We start from the raw sequence: 17,222 nt of genomic DNA, 5'->3' as shown, positions 1-17,222 counted from the left end.
GAGTTATCTGTCTTGTATTCCCTTTGTTTCCAGCTCTTATCTGTACCCAGATTTGTAAGGTAGAATTAGGGTCATGATAGTGGGGGAGAAGAAGTATTAAAAGAACCTTAGGAAAGCTGTATGTTTCTTCAGTGCTGTACTGCACTCTGACTGGCCCGTCTTCTCTCCATGACCACTCTGTAAGGGAATGTCCAATTGCCTATAGATTGGCTTTGGGCTTCCACACCGCACTCCCCTCCCCCATTCACACGATTTTTTTTGCTTTGAGTCTATGATGCCTGATACCTGATCCCATCGACACCTCGTGATCACACAGGCTGGTGTGCTTCTTCCATGTCAGCTTTGTTGCTTGTCACCTAGATGGCCGCTTGATTACCTTCAAGCCTTTAAGACCCCAGGCATTATAGCTTTTGATAGCCAGACACATCAGCTTTCTTCACCACATTTGTTTGTGCACCCGCTTTGTCTTCAGCGGTCTCGTGTTGGGAAGGTGAGCATCTTGGAATACCAGTTTAATAGAACAAGGTTTTCTTGTGTTGAGGGAGTACTTGAGTCGATGCCCAGTGTCCATCTGCTTCCTTAATACTAAACGTAGAAATATATGTACATAGATCTATTTCCTTGTCTTCCTATATAAACATATTTGCTTCTATACATGCCTCTACGTAGATCTGTATCAATGCCCTTTGCCTGCTAGTATGTACTTCTATTTCCCTTGACTTTCCTCTTGTCCTCTATCATGTTTAGCCTTCATTTGGGTTTCAGTAATTCCTCTTGGCACATTGCCCTTGATGAAGCCCTACCAGACCTTCTGCACCCTCCTTGCCATCGTTTTTCAGTCACTTGTACTCTGTTCAATTGTTTTTAATTGTGAATTAGGTGACAGCGTTGTTGAACATTTGAAACATCACATGGCTCTATGATAATAGCTGCCTTATGATTGTTTACATTACTTGTCTACCTTGTCATTGGCACTTTGTTGCTTGTGTTGTGGGTTGGGGGTGCGAGGAGGATATAACTATGGTTTGGATGCTTGTTGTATTGAGGTCACTCATTGGGTGAGCAAACACAGGTATTAGCAAAGGAAGAATGCTTGTCCAGTGGGCACAGATAAAGGAATTCTTGAGATAGCTTCAGGGGATGGTCTTACTTGTCTTAAATCCTTCGCTACTTGTGTTTCTTCAAAGTCCTTTTTTCTTTTTTTTTGCTTTCTCCCTAAACCGTTTGCTATGAAGTTAATTCTGACGCTTAGCAACCCTGTAAGATAGGGCAGAACTGCACCATAGGGTCTCGAAGGCTGTACTCTTACAAAGTAGACTGCTGAGTCCTCCTCCTGCATTGGAGCTGCACTGGAAGTGCTATTTTTTGCTCACTGATAAGAATTTCATTTACTTCTAGGCTTAATGGTTGAAGTCTCCTGTTACTATAACTTAAATAGGGGAGAGAGGGTGTCTCAAAAAGTGTGTGGCAAGATGGAGTTAAAAAATAGTTTTCCATGAACTTCGTCAAGTTCCTTCGTATATGTAAATTTTACACCAAAATACAGTACATTTATTTTTCTGATTCATGTCATTGTAAAACAGAATAATTGCACCAGAAGAATTTTCATATCAAACTAACAAGAGAAAGTGAAAATTCCTCGGCATTATGGTTTCCCTTGATGGTTTGGTAATGGTCTTCCAGGATTTTCTGTGGATATATTCAATAAACCGGGGCTTCCAAAAGTGCATGGGGAAATTGCATGGTTTTTCATTCTGGTTTCCTATGGACTTGCAGAAGCCCTTTTCTTGTTACTGTTCAGTCCCGCTGAGTCGATCCTGACTCAAGGTGGCCCTGTGATGCAGAGGGGTTTGTTTGAAGGCCTTTCACAAGCAGACTCCAGGCCTGTCTGCCTAAGTGCCAGGTGTACCACTCATTGAGAATTTATATTATGTATGTACCATTTCTGTATGTGGATTCCCTTCCCCCTCCCTGAAATATGAACACACTAATCAGAGAAAAACATTATTTTTTTTAATCCAAAATGGGTTTATTAGAATGGCTTCCCATTCATCTCGACTCAGGACTTTTAGTGCTGCTTCCGTCTGAAGGAGCATCCTTCTGTGAGCCTTGCTTTTCCTCCTGGAGGCTGACAGAGGACAGTAGAGCAGCCAACACACAGAACTACTGCTTGTGCATGGCTGAAGACCGTGGTGATTTTATAGCAGCTTGGGCATTTGACATGCATGAAGTAGGAATTGGGGCTCTGCACCAGGCGCTTCTTCTTGTGTTTTCTCTTCTCCTCTTCGGGAGAGGGGTGAAGGAGATCCTTTGCGAGAGGCATGATCGCCGAGCGGTTGTCAGCGCCGGAAAGGCGAAAAACATTTTTTATTGATTATATAAAAAGTGATTCAAACAAATGTGTTGTTTTGTGACCGGGATAGTTATCTGACCTCTGATTTCTAAGAAATTAGATTTTACCAGCAATTTGTCCACTGTGTAAAATAAGCCCCCTTTGTTCACTTTCTCTACTTATTACCCAAATGTTCTTTTCTTTACAAAGTCATGGTGAATGTATTATGCATTCTCTGACAGTAGAAGGGAAAGATGATGTCATTAATGGAAAAATTCGTCGCTGGGATTCTAGACTCCCAGGAGAAAAACAAGTGTGCAACATAACGGGAACTGCCTTATTTGTACTGTTAGACATAGTGAGCCACTCTTCTGGAGCAAGCTTGATATTAGTGAAGGGCTAGTTGCTCACCTGTTGTTTCTCAGCAACAGCCAGGTGTCCACTTAGTAGGTAGGTCTACCTTTGGAGAGCAATTTGTATCCTGTGTTGATAACTCTGTTCTACACAGTACCATTATAGGTTTTGTAGCCCAGAGCTGTAATAAAATCTGAGACAAGTGAGAAAACAACTTTCTTTGGTAAAAGTTGCATAGGACAAATTAGGAAAGAGCATGTGAGGAAAATGGCCCAGCAGCCACTTGGACAAATGAACTACCAGAATAAGAAATTGGAAAATTGGTTTATTTAAACAATTTAAGTCCTCATGATAATAACTTTGATAATAACTTTGTGACTCAGTTTAAACTTCAACCGACACTGAGGTCAAGTGCTTGGTGTCTGATAACCTGCCTCCCTGGCACCTGCTAACAATATAACTGGGCCAGTTGTGAGCCATTATGACTTTACTGTGGGGCTTTTGAGCAGAGCCAGACATTTAATAATAAGTATTGAAAGGAAAAACTTAAGTGCAGAAACACCAGTTACTATATATGTTGATACTTGAGATAACAGACTATTGAAGCGCTAACTCCCAAGTTTGGGTGACTTCATGGAATGGGGGATATGAAGAGAGATGAAGAATCTGTAAGGATGAGTTGTTTGGTGTCATCAAGTAGGCTCCCCTAGGTACAACAGCAAGACATGAGTTACCATATATCCTCGAGTATAAGTTGACCAAGGCACTTAATTTTACCACCAAAACTGCATTTAAAAATGTGCTGAAAAACTCGGCTTATACACGAGTACAAAAAAATGGAGGAGTGAAAAATGGTCCCAGCTACTCCATTTTCCCTGAGAAAAGGGCACTTTCAGAAGACTTTCATGTGGTGGGTGGTATGTAGTGCTATCGGGAAATTATAGGTTGTTACATAATCCAGTTTTTTTCTGTAAAACTTATCATTGAAATATAATTCTCAAGTTTCTGTGACATACTTGATATGTCTCTCTCTCTCTTATCAGGACTTTTTAAGAGATATCTTCAATCTGCTGTTTTTACTGCCCAGTCTAAAAGATAGACAACAACCGAAGTGCAAATCCCATTCTTCGAGAGCTGCTGCTTACGATTTGCTAGTAGAAATGGTGAAGGGGTCTGTGGAGAACTACAGGCTCATCCACAACTGGGTCATGGCACAGCACATGCAGTGTAAGCATCGTCTTTGTAGCCTTGATACATACTGAAGGGGGAAAAAATCACTCTCACAGGGTGCTTTTTTCAAGTATTTTGGCATCATAAATTTAAATAATTCAGTGCCAAGTAAAAGTGATGAGGTTTGACAGTCCTTTGAATTTTAGGGAATGCTTTTATGTTCATGGGTATTTTTTACCTGATTTAAAAAACAGGTTTACATATGTTAACTAAACAATGGAGGTACTAACCTTTGATAAAAGTCTATATTATGTTTAATAGTTTGTTGGGGGGGCATCTTTTCCTCCCTCTTTTCCAGCAGCTCACGCACCTTATAAATGGGACTACTGGCCCCATGAGGATGTTCGGGCTGAGTGTAGATTTGTTGGCCTGACGAATCTCGGAGCCACTTGTTACTTGGCTTCTACTATTCAGCAGCTTTACATGATACCTGAAGCAAGACAGGCTGTCTTCACTGCTAAGGTATACGTTCTTCATTTAAAAAACTAAAGCTGTGAAACGACGAAGTATTTTTATATTATTTAATCTTATATTAACTTCATAAAGTATTACTTGGGAAAAGTATTTGTAAATCAAATTTAAGATATAAAATTTACTTACACGACAAGCTAACAAATGTATGTCTTAATAGCTTTCATTTTTCAACAGATTACTCAACACCATGGTTAAATTTCTTATTTTCCAGTGGAAAACCCTATAGATAACTTTTTCAACAAAATAAATACATTTTCAGTAAATTATATGCAGATTGTAGTTACTCAGAAAACAAAGCTTGAGATCAAACTACGGAAATATTGCCGGGATCACGGTTTCTTTGTACTTATCCCCACGTACGAGAGAGAGTGGTCAGACCTTGTGTGCGTAAGCTGTGCTTCCTGTTACTTTTGCCGCCTTGTTTTTATTCTTTCTCTGTCGTGGGGTCTTTCTTAGTCTGCCCTCTTTGGCTTTTGTATTTTCTTGGCAAGCTTCCTCCTCTTATACTTGTGTTTACCCAATCTTCTATCAGTGCTGTCGTTGGCTTTTTTTTTCCCCTGTAAAATTATTTTGGTGCCTGAATTATTTTCAATGGACCCTTATATGTTTAAGATTTATTTTAGGGTCTCCGGCTGGGTTTTGATTTCAGGCTTTAGTTACATTGATGTTTTTTCAGTCGTCTCCAAAGACTAACTAGAAGTAGAAAAATTGACAGCGCACAGGTTTTGTTGTGAACTTATGGACTCATCGGCCTAGCGTGATCAAATCAGTTTTGTTTTTAATCAGATATCTGGAGTGATTTTTCTGCCTACTTGCTGACTTGGCCATATTGATTTCTCTTCTTCGTATCAGTGACCATTATCATTGTCAGATACTAGAAGACAGCAACAGAAAAAGCAGTCAGATCTAATTGTAGGTTGTCTTTTTATGCAAATAATGGCTCATTTACAGTTTTTCTAGGCCGAGAAACTGTGGCCCATTAATTTCCTGCCATTCTATGTGCTTTGTAAGCATGCGTGTGTTACTTATGTGGGCAAATTGTATGCAAAAAATTCAGCACATCTCATACATTATATTTTTGGTAATAAATTTAGACATGTCTTTACATGGACCAAAGTCTGACTTTGGATAGTACTGTAGTCAAATGAGCACTTGGATAATTTAGGTGCAAACATCAGCTACTCATTTTTGTGATACTCATTCACATTAAAGGAAGGTATGTGTATTTTTTATTTTTTTTATTTTAACAATTTATTGGGGCTCATACAATTCTTTTCACAGTTCATACATATACATACATAAATTGTGGTATGTGTATTTTTTAATCAAGCACAAATACGTGCATATATAGGAGATACATTTAACTAAAAATTACACATTATGTAAAATACCCTTGCTTTTACGTACCATATATACTCGAGTATAAGCCGACCTGAATATCAGCTGAGGCACCTAATTTTAACCACAAAAATGGCATTAAAAATATGCTGATAAACTCGGCTTACCCCAAGTATATATGGTCATTTTAAAGAATTAAGGCCTAGCTCCCAGAGGGTGGGCGGCCCACAGAGAGAGGTGGGCAAATGGGGAGCTGGAGAGCTGCTGGCAGTGGTGAGGGGGTGCAGAGTGGACCGAGCGGGCGCAGCCTGCGCAGGCACTGCAGGTAAAGATGCTGGAACCACAGGAGAATGTCCTGATGGAGCTACCTACCTCCAGCCTTTCCCCAGGGAGACGATGGGGAAGTTGCTGAACCCCTCGATGAAGGTCCGCATAGGGAGTTTCACAGGAGCATCCTTGTGTAGTGGTCTTCCTATTAGCTTAGAACTGATATTTTCATAAATGAGGCTTAAGTTAATTAAGTAATCTTAAATCTTGGCCTGTTTCACCAGTGCTGGAGGGAAGAATACCTGTCCCTGTGCCTCCAAAGAGGATAGTGAAGCTGGAAGCGCAGAGGTTAATTTCAGAGAGAGGGCTTCCAGCCTTCAGGCGAGTGTTTGGTAAGACAAGTCAAAGGGAAAGGCTCTGAGGCTGAAGACTTGAAGGAGCTAACCAGACACATGGAGCACTGGGCACATAGGCTATTCTCTAACTGCAGTTTAAGAATTTTGTTGACAGAGTTGACTACCTGGGGAATAAAAAGGAACTTCAGACCTGTTTAGAAGGAATCTGGGGGGAAAAAACTTAAAAATTAAATAATACTTAAAAAAGAACGAATCCAACTTGATCTCCCTATTGTACATGAAGATTTTACTAGCAGTAAGGCTGGAGGGGACAATAGCGACCATGATGTGTCTGCCACCGACTTAGATCCTTTTATGACAAACCCATCTGAAGTGAGAGGGTTGCTCCGCAGCCAAGTAGAAGCCTAACGGAAGAGGAGCGACCAAGAATCAAGAGAGGAATAAACAGCTGGCCTTGGAGAGAAGACAGACAAAGCTACTGAGCATCAGGCAGCCCCTAGGCGATGACTTGCTCATGGATACACCGGAGGCACCTCCTGTGGAGGTTAACACAAATGAAGATCAAACAGAGGGGCCAAGTGGACTGAATGAAGGCATTATAGAAAACCCACATAATGATGCTGCCAGTACTATAAATGCTGATGTTGAATTACAGTGCGAGAATGTGCAGCTGGAGCAATTTCTTTAAATGCTGCATCCAGAAATGTTTGCCAGAGTTGTTTAGACTTCACATTAGAAGTGAAACCTCTTAGCATCTTGTCATCCAGGTCTGGGGTTGCTGCGTACAATGGATCTCCTTTGAGTAAACGTCACCTGGTTAAATTTTGGTTTCAGGTTTCTGTTTAAAACCTAGTATTTATTTTGGTCATATGTCACTTTCTTACAAACTAGTTTAGTCTTACTTATTCTCTTTAGTGTTTACTTTTTACATAGCTCATTGGGACTTAAATGATAGTTGTTAATACAGTTTCTGCTGCTAATAACAAAAGAATTAAGGACTATTTAGTTTTCAGCCAACTAATGTATCATTTGCTAATAATGAAAGTACAAATTCAGATGTTTCTCTACTTTTTATTGTGTATTAATAATGTACATATACCAGAACTCATACATTTGAAAATGTGTTAGGTGATTTTTCACATACTAAAAGTGCTGCAGCTATTCTTGACAATGAATGTTGCTGTTCCCTTTATTCAATTCCTCTTATACTTAATGTCATTACAATTTTGTAGTAACTATCCTGGTGGCATAATGCTTATGTATTGGGCTGCTGACTGCAAGGTCACCAGTTCGTAAACCCCAGCCATTCGATGGTCGAAAGATATGAGACTTTCTACTCCTGTAAGGAGTTATAGTCTCAGAAATTCACAGGGGCATTCTACCCTGTCCTGTAGGATTACTGTGAGTTAGCATTGACTCTTGGCAGTGAATTTGAATTTTAGTTTTTTTATATGCTATCTAAGGAGCCTTCATGGAGAAGTGTTAAAAAGCATTTGACTTCTAACTAAATGGCTACCAGTTCTAACCCATGAGCCACATTGCAGAGAAATAGTTGTAGCAGTCTTCTCTCGTAAAAATTCATAGCCTTAAAAACCCTATGAGTCAGTTCTGCTTTGTCCTGTAGGTTGCTGTACATTGGAATTGACTTGATGGCAGTGAGTTTGGGTATGTGTTAACAAGACATTACTGTAGGGTCACCATAAGTAAAAATTGACTCAGTGGTGGTGTGCACCCCAGGGTAGTGCAGATAGTTAGTTAGATGTTCCACTGCTAACTACCACTACTAACTCAAAGGTTGGCAGCTGGAGCCCACCCAGGGCTACCGCAGAAGGCCTGGTCTGCTTCCAAAAAACTTCAACCTTAATCAAAACCATATAGAGTAAAGTTCTGTGCACACAGGGTGTCACCATGCATCAGAATCAGTTGGATAGCAGAGCTCTATTTAAGTGTCTATTTAAATATAAGCTTTTAGGAAAATCCATATTACTTGCATTCACCCACAAAATCCCAGAAACCACTAAAGCCCTCTAGAGCCTCGACAGCTTCCTGAATCTCAGTTTTGGATATTTTAGCATTTGGAGGAGTTTCAAAAATCTTGGCCAGTGTTCCTCAGAGATAAAGATATGGGTTTTTATTTATTATGCATTTAACTTGCAAAACAAGTTTTATTTGGTTGCATACTTTGCAGAGGTGTTTCCCATTCTTGCAAATCACTCGATCTTTGCCAATAGGCTGAGAAGGCGATGGCCTCAAACAAGTGTTCATTTGGCAAGCATTCTTTTGTTTTCTCTCAATTTATCTTCCTGACATGATAGTAAGAGCTGTATTTATAGAACTAAAAAAATATTCCAGTTTCTTAATGTTATAACAGAGAAAAATCAAGCATGTCGATTTTTCCTAAATATAGCTAAGATAATGTAAAGTGCTAGACACATTTAATTTTCTGTGCTAAAATGTCTAATTTGTTATCAGTGTGCTTTAATAGAAATTTTATCCCGATTTGCAGTATTCAGAAGATATGAAGCACAAGACCACTCTTCTGGAGCTTCAGAAAATGTTTACATATTTAATGGTATGTCAGAAATCATGTGTGGAACACTAATTAGACATACCTGTGACAAGTTAACGATATTAAATGGAGTTAATTTGTCCTGTATTTGCCTTGACTGTATACTTTCATTATTTAAATCAGTGGTTCTCAACCATCAGAAAACACAAATTTCCCATGGTCTCAGGAACCAACACTGCTCCTCTATCCTTCTGCAAACGGGTATGCCCGCATGTAGATACACCCACATACAAGTACCTGGCGTGAAGACTGTTACGTCATGCTTCAAGACAAAATTTCACTTGTCATTATAAATAAATATTACACAATATATTACATATTGTTTTTGTGATTCATCACTGTGCTTTAACGATGTTCAAGTTGTAACAATGAAAATATATCCTGCATATCAGATATTTACGTTACGATTCATAACAGTAGCAAAATTTAGAAGTAGCAACGAAAATAATGTTATGGTTGGGGGTCACCACCACGTGAGGAACTGTATTCAAGGGGTGCAGAATTAGGAAGGTTGAGCACCACTGCTTTAATTGGATTTGTCAGTTACGTCCATTCTGTGAGAGTGACTTGGATCAGTCCCCTCCCAGTCATCTCCATTCTTTTACCTTGTACACTGACGCATCCCTTGTATCTAATGTCACCACAGGGGTGTTACCCCATATCCATCTAGAGCTCTCTGCATTCTTTTTCCCTAAGTTACTGTGACTTCATCCTTATGCTTACAGTTTCTGGAGTGGCTTGCACTGCTCTCTCCTCCTGCAACACTCCCCTCAGCATGCTCCCCGTTTCTTCCTATCGTCATTCTTTAAGAGCCAAGTGGGCAGGCACCTCCTCTAAGGAGCCCTGGTGGCATAGTGGTCACTTACTGGACTTGTAACCACAAGATCTGCAGTCCAAACCCACCAGCTGCTCCAAGGGAGAAAGATGAGTTTTTCTGCTCCTGTAAAGATTCACAGTTTCAGAAACTCAAGAGGTGGACAGTTGTACTTTGCCTGTGAATTTAGCTAAAAGTCAGATTCAAGGCACCAGCTGTGAGTTTCATTTAAGTCTTGTTATTACCAGAATTGGAACATGCCATTTGATCTGACAAATCAGTGTTTCAAAAATTTAAGTTCAATCTCTAGGAAAATTTTTTCAGCCTGCGATGGTTTGATAATTTGTTTTACAACACAGATCTCAGTCCTGTAAATATCACATTTCTTCCTTTATATAAAAAATATTAATTCCTTGCAATAAGATATCTTAAGCATATACTGCCAGGACCATATAATTGAGAAACCCCATGAAAACTGAACAATGATTAAATAATAAGCAGAGCACATTAACATGTTCTTTGTATATTTACTGCCTGTATTCATTGTTGTACTTGCTTATTCACTTACTTAAGAACTTTGTGATTTAAAATATTTGTTTTGTAAATTATTACTTTTCAAAAACATTACAGGAGAGTGAATGCAAAGCCTATAACCCTAGACCATTCTGTAAAACATACACCATGGATAAGCAGCCACTGAACACCGGGGAGCAGAAAGACATGACGGAGTTTTTTACTGATTTGATTACTAAAATTGAGGAAATGTCTCCAGAATTGGTTAGTACCCAGTGCTGAAAAGCTTGTGTGATTTTTGTTTCATAAGTTTGTATAGCTTTTCCCATATTTTAACTACTGACTTTGGTTTTATTTTAAAGAAAAACACAGTCAAAAGTTTGTTTGGAGGTGTAATTACAAACAATGTTGTTTCCTTGGTAAGTATCATAAATTCTTTGCTCTTTGGACACCTTAGATATGGTCTAGCTTTTTAATAGTAAATTACTAATTTTTTACTGTTGATTGATCAGGACTGTGAACATGTTAGTCAGACTGCTGAAGAATTTTATACTGTGCGATGCCAGGTGGCTGATATGAAGAACATTTATGTGAGTATATAACTTTAAGATGGTTTTTCTCTTTCTCATGGCATTTAGCACAAAGTTAACTTTTGTCCTGTTAGCGTTAATGTCTTGCTGTATTTACTCAGTTAAAGGTAAACCACAGTTGATCTTTATCCAATCAAAATTTAAATACTTGGGGGGGAAATTTAAATACTTGGCCCTTAAAATAATTCTGTAAGTTCCACAGAAATTTATCAATAAAACAAAAAGTTCACCTTGTTTTTAACAGTTGCTTTTCCTTTGTACATTCTGCCTCAGTTTTAATGGCTGCCCTTTGTATGTTTGCATGCTGCCAACAGTCACCTAAAGGACCTCACTGTGGTTTTTATCTGTAGGAATCTCTTGATGAGGTCACTATTAAAGACACTTTAGAAGGGGACAACATGTATACTTGTTCTCATTGTGGGAAGAAAGTACGAGCTGAAAAGAGGTATGCTTTTTAAAATGTAATTTTCATTGTTTGGATATATCATAAAATGAGTTAAGATAATTAGGTTCAAATTAATTTGGAACTTTTTAAGGTATGGTTAGTTACCTGGAGCTCAACTTCATGCAGAAACTTTTACTTAGTTATTCAACATGTGTGCTAGAAAGCATGAGATTCACTTGTAGAAAGTCTAGTTGTTGTTTTTCTGTTGTTGCTTAAATTATTGTATTGGGGGCTCGGACAACTCTAACCACAATCCATACATATATCCATTGTGTCAAACACACTTGTACAGTACATTTGTTGCCCTTATCATTCTCAAAACATTTGCTTCTTACTTGAGTCCTTGGTATCAGCTCCTCATATTTTCGAGAAAGTCTACTTTTAAGGGGCAGAACATGGAAGTAATGTTCATGATCATTTTCATAGACTCTTGGATATCTCATTTAGTGGCTTATTAGAGATAATTATAATTTATTTTTATTTGGAAAACACTGCTTGCAGAGTTGTATGCAATTTAACTCCATCCTCACAACAGTTCTTTATAGTAGATAATCCTCTTGTTCACATTTTACAGGGAATCAAGGCTGGTGAAGAGTTAAAGAAACATTGCCGATGCTGTTTCCTGAGATAGGGAATGCAAATAAGCACACATTTTAGGGAGATTTCTTTTTTTTTTTAAGGGAGATTTCTTATGGCGAATTATATCTGGAGAGTATAATTGCGGGCAGTTGGCTATTGTGCCTGCAGCTTGGAAAGAGATCTGGAATGGAATCAGTTCGATCGTTAACTGCTTGGTGGAAAAATACTGAGTATGGGTGTGGCAAAAATATCTATGCACTTGACTAGTAGCTGAGAAGTTGGTGGTTCAAAGCCACCTAGAAGTCCCTCAGCAGAAAGCCCTGGCAATCTATTGCTAAAAGACCAGACAGCCCTGGGAACCTTATGGGAGCAGTTCTGTTCCACAAACATGGGTCACCCTAAGTTGGAATCCATTTGATGAAACAAAGTTCTTGTGTTCCCCAACCCACCCCCTTTCGTCATTATATTTTACTTAGTTTTTTACTTTGGTTTTTAATTGTAAATTTTGTGGGGGTTGACTTTCTAGATAATCAATTTTGCAGCAAAGTTATTTAAACTATGTAATTCAGATTTTTTTCCCTTCCAATATGTATATTTGTTACTCATCAATTTCGGTTGCTTATGTTTTAATGAGTATAAATCAAAATGTTTTCTTAATTCTGATTTATTTGTACATGCCAACCATTTTGCAATTCTTTTTTGTATAGTTGATGATTCACATTCAATTTGAACAGATTTGAGGCTTTTATTTTAAATCTGTGCAGTATTTGTCCTTATTTTTTAAATAATATTCTTTGAAAAATTAAAATAAATTTTAAAATAATACTCTTTGAAAAATAGATTGTATACCTCTTCCACGGGCTCCAACAAGCATTTAAGCATGGCTGGGCTGTACAGCCCCACACAGCTGTGCCGCGTCCGTCCCACCACCATGCTGCAAACTCTGGCCTGTGTTCTCTCTACTGTAAAACCCGACACTACGTCTAACTTTCATAAAGCTCACTTGGACCACAAAAATAAATTTAAAAAATATTTTGTACATAATACTAATTTTTTTTAAAGAATACTAAGTTTTTCCAAGTGTTTTTTCTTTTTCATTCATTCTCTGCTATGCACTCAGTGGAGAAGCGGGAAAATGGCCTCCTCCCTGAATGTCTTACAGGTTCTCTTTTTTCAAAGAGCCATAAAGTGGCAAGTTAGAATGGAGTGGTTGGATAGATATGTTTCAGTTGTGTAGGTGAGCCTTGAATGATACTGGATTTAAAGAGCATATTATACAGGGAGTCACTAGGAGTAAACACATCGATAGAGAATGATCCTATGTGGGCAAATAAATCCAGTTTTGAAATCAGTCTGCATGAAGTAGTTTTGCATTGACCAGTACTGGCAAGCACGATTGTTTTCCAACAATCATATCAAATCTTTAAAGCCAGAATGTCAGGATTATCTGCAAAATTGATTGAAACTACCCGCTATGTGCCGGAAAGAATAGTTAAGTTGTAAAGGTTGAGGCCTACACCAACCGAAAGGTGTTTAGGAAAAGGCAACAGGAAGAAACCAGAAGCAGAATCAGGATAAGTAAGTGTTGTAATTGTGAGGTACCATCAAATCAGTTCCATAGTGGCCCCATGTGCAAGAGAATGAAATGCTGCCCGGTCTGCGCCATCTTCACAGTTGTTCCTTTGACAGCCCCTTCTTACCACCACTGTGTCCGTCCATCTATTGAGGGCCTTCCTTGTTTTCTCTTGCCCCCGTACTGTACTAAGCATCCTGTCCTTCTCCAGAAACTAGTCTCTCCTGGCAGTGTGTCCACAGTATATAAGACGAAGTCTCTGACATCCTTGCCTCTCAGGAGCACTCTGGTTGAACTCTTTCCAAGACAGACTTGTTTGTCTTTTTGGCTGTCCACAGTACTTTCAATTTTCTTTTCCAGCGCCACAATTCAAATGCATCGATTCTTCTTGAGTCTTCCTTATTCAGTGTCCAACTGTCACATGCATATGAGGATGCACCCTAGTCCTGAAAGTAACATCCTTCCTTTTCAGCACACTAAAAAGGTCATTTGCAGCAGATTTACCCAATTCAACTTACTTGTCTTTTGATCTCTTGACTATTGCTTTTATGAGCATTGATCCAAACAAGACAAAATCCTTAACAACTCTGGTCTTTTCTCCATGTTACCTGATGATCCAGTTGTGAGGATTTGGGTATTCTTTACACTGAGGGTAATACGTTGGTGACCCAGAGAGTAGAAATTAAGGAACTAATCATTCACAGAGATGAAAGACACAGCTAAGTACAAACCGTTTTCAACAAGATAGTTTAATAGTGATAGCATCTTGAACCAGAGTCACTTGGAGTAGATAGCATCAGAATGGGGGCCAACCATTTATTTTAGAAATTCAGAAATTAAAATTTGTTTAAAAGATGGAACCAAATATAACTCTGAAATCAAAGGCATTTTCTAGGTGAAAGATCTGAGTATGTTTGACCACGGATATTCAAAAGCATCATACAGTGAGATAATAGTTTCCCACTTGAATGGAGTGGCATTCTTTCTCCCAGACTCAAGAAGTCAGGTAGTTTGCAAGAGAAGGGTTGTAGGTCAACATTTAAATGAAAAGTTACCTGCTGGTAGTGATGGGGAGAAGACAAATTTTACTGATGACAGTCGGGGAAGGTAAGAGTTAGGAGCTAATCTGCTGTGTAGATTATAAATAACAAAACCAATAAAAGATCTTTGAAAGTCTTAAATTCTTTGTAGAATCTCTTTCCAGTTAGACAAACCTACTGAATAAAGACTATTTTGATAGCTCCTTATTTTTTGACGCATTCCTTTTTTGTTTAATTGGACTGTGTTTCTCTGAGATACAATACCCATTGTATCTCTCCTAGGCAACATAGTTTTTTAATACTTTGTGCTTTCAGCATACTAAGTGTTCAACAGAAATTGATTGAAGTAAGGAAAACTGTTGATTATCCTCAGCAAGATGATCTTCCCTTCAAATACTGGATGCCCCAGTCTAGTCCTTATTCTGTAAAATTCTATTAATCATTGTATTGGAGGGTTCTTACAGATCTTTTAATAATTTTTAATTCAGTTGTATTGAGGACACTTGTATGTACATATGCTGCCATCATCATTTTGAAAACATTTTCTTTCTACTTGAGCCCTTGTTATCACTTCCTCTTTTTAGTCGCTTTTCTTGAGTAACTTCTACCATCGTACCATCAATTTCTAGTTCATGCTTCCCCAAATATCTTAACGTCATTCAGAATGTTTTTCTGTGTTTGCTAATAGTCTTTCTTGTATTTTTCATAAAGTCCTTAGATCCAGAGTGTCAAAAGGTATGCTATAGCCACCCTAGATCTATAATGGGACTTGAAAAAGTTGTGGGAAAAAAATCTATTTTTCCACAGACTTTTTACAGCCCCCTCTCAGAATTATTTTCTTCATTCTGATTCAATGAATGGTTCTGCCTGTTAGGGACACTCGTCACAGTTCTCAGAATAAAAATTAATATTCTAACATCACACTGAAGGTTTTTGTTCATTTCTAAAATTTATCATTTTTCAGTCTCCCTCCAAGAACATGATGTAACATTTCTCTGTTTGTAGCATTCTTTCCGCCTATTTGTAAGTCTCTAAATTTCTATTCTTGAGAAATTTATCTTGGTTTTTTAAAATGTTAGTTATTTTCAAATTGTTATATGCAATGGAAACATACTCCTTTTACATTTTTTTTTGAAGTAGCAACGAAAATAATTTTATGGTTGGAGGGTCACAACATGAGGAACTGTATCAGGAAGGTTGAGAACCACTGGTCTCGGAAGAAGTACAGCCAGAATGCCCCGTAGGAGCAAGGATGGCGAGACTTTGTCCGTGTACTTGGGACTCGTTGTAGGGAGAGACCTGGGCTGAAAAGGGCCGTGCTGCTTGCTAAGGCAGAAGGGCAGTGGATTAACGACAACGGCTGCCACCCCGGACTTGAACAGAACAAGAACCGTGAGGACGGCGTGGGCCCAGGCAGGGTTCCGTTTTGTCTTGCAGACAGTGCCTCTGACTCCAATCAACTCGAAAGCCCCTCACCACCACCACCACAATGGCATCAGCCACTTTCTTGATAGGAGCTGTTTTATCCATCATGGCTTTGCTGCTCTAGTGGAGCCGGTGCAAGTGTACCCAAGCACTTTCCAAGCTCCACATCACAGTGTCCATCAAACCTAAGTGCCACTGTGGTCGGGAAGAGGAAGCAAGCCCACCAGGGTTCACAGCCAGTGCGTCCCCACCTTCAGTTTTATGGTCCTCCAAACACAGCTCCATGGCTTCCACTGCTCAGGGGCTGATGAGCACGAGTCCCCCGTATGCTTCAGGACGAGACAGCTTCTCTGAGAAGCTGGGCAAAGAGAAGAACTGGAATGACAGAACAGGGATCAGAGTGGCTTCCAGCCCACACAAGCCTAACTCCTTGATATACGGGTCCTGGCCACACTCATCCTCATCAGGGTCCTTCAGTAAAAGGACCTTCATTGTTCCTGGCGGCCCTTACCGAGTCAGGCCCCCACAGAGGCAGCAGTGACATGAGGGGCCCCTGGCACCCAGCACGCAGGTCCAGGGCCTGGGATCCCCACGGGGCTCAGCTGGGGCCTTTTACATTTTTAAACCTCACTTTAACATAAGTTTTGTTTATACTGAGATTTTGTGTTATAAGCTTGAGCTACGAATATGCTATATCATAAGATTTTACTAACTACTGGATTATTTTCCTGTGCTGCGCAAGTGGTAGGCAGCACTTAGTTACTGCTATCTGTTGGCCAGGCAAAGTCGTCAGGCAGTATGGGGTACTCCAGTCTCCGTGTTACAAATTAGAAAGGTCAAGTAACTAGCTTAAAGCCATTCATATAGCCAGTAAACGATAACCAAACTTTGTTTCTAATTAGCAAAAGTAAATATTTGAATCTTTATTATTTAAAGAAGAGGGTAGGGAGATTATACAAAGATATCCTTGGCTCTAGAGCAGCCTTCCTCAACCTGTGGGTCGTGACCCCTTTGGGGGTCAAATGGGCCTTTCACAGGGCTCGCCTGATTCATTAACAGTAGCAAAATGACAGTGATGAAGTAGCAACGAAAATCATTGGTTGGAGGGTCGCCACCACATGAGAACCTGTATGAAAGGGTCACAGCATGAGGAAGGTGGAGAACCACTGCTCTAGGGTTTATGATGTTGACCTTCTTAATGCTTCTGTAGCTCCTTCTGCATATATCGTAGTATTTACCACAACTTACTGCCTTCCCTCCCTTCTGACTAGACGCAGAAAAGTCATGTAAGAAGGGTGTGTGTATAATTTTAATAAAATTGTT

General features: G+C 39.3%; 2 protein-coding genes and 1 pseudogene across 3 annotated transcripts in view; 2 read left to right on the top strand and 1 right to left on the bottom strand.

The window, feature by feature from the left end:
• Positions 1 to 17,222, top strand: part of USP34 (ubiquitin specific peptidase 34) — a 218,811-nt gene that overhangs the window by 148,236 nt on the left and 53,353 nt on the right. For both annotated transcript variants that reach the window (XM_075535336.1, XM_075535335.1), the window contains exons 42-48: positions 3,730 to 3,913; positions 4,218 to 4,378; positions 8,858 to 8,923; positions 10,365 to 10,511; positions 10,610 to 10,666; positions 10,760 to 10,837; positions 11,188 to 11,282. In XM_075535336.1, the coding sequence (XP_075391451.1) occupies positions 3,730 to 3,913; positions 4,218 to 4,378; positions 8,858 to 8,923; positions 10,365 to 10,511; positions 10,610 to 10,666; positions 10,760 to 10,837; positions 11,188 to 11,282 (788 nt within the window). The remainder of the gene's footprint in view (positions 1 to 3,729; positions 3,914 to 4,217; positions 4,379 to 8,857; positions 8,924 to 10,364; positions 10,512 to 10,609; positions 10,667 to 10,759; positions 10,838 to 11,187; positions 11,283 to 17,222) is intronic.
• LOC142430806 (small ribosomal subunit protein eS27-like) lies at positions 2,069 to 2,331 on the bottom strand. Its single transcript, XM_075535816.1, has one exon. The coding sequence runs from the start codon at positions 2,321 to 2,323 to the stop codon at positions 2,069 to 2,071; it is 255 nt and encodes an 84-aa protein (XP_075391931.1). The 5' UTR covers positions 2,324 to 2,331.
• Positions 6,125 to 7,039, top strand: LOC142430960 (TIMELESS-interacting protein-like; annotated as a pseudogene).

Source organism: Tenrec ecaudatus, chromosome 17, assembly GCF_050624435.1.
Source record: "Tenrec ecaudatus isolate mTenEca1 chromosome 17, mTenEca1.hap1, whole genome shotgun sequence".
NCBI lineage: Eukaryota > Metazoa > Chordata > Mammalia > Afrosoricida > Tenrecidae > Tenrec > Tenrec ecaudatus.
Note: the sequence above shows the minus strand (reverse complement) of the source record. Positions and strands in the feature narration are given on the sequence as shown.

Coding starts and splice junctions, on each gene's coding strand:
- LOC142430806 (XM_075535816.1), bottom strand. CDS start 2,323: ATGCCTCTCGCAAAGGATCTCCTTCACCCCTCTCCCGAAGAGGAGAAG.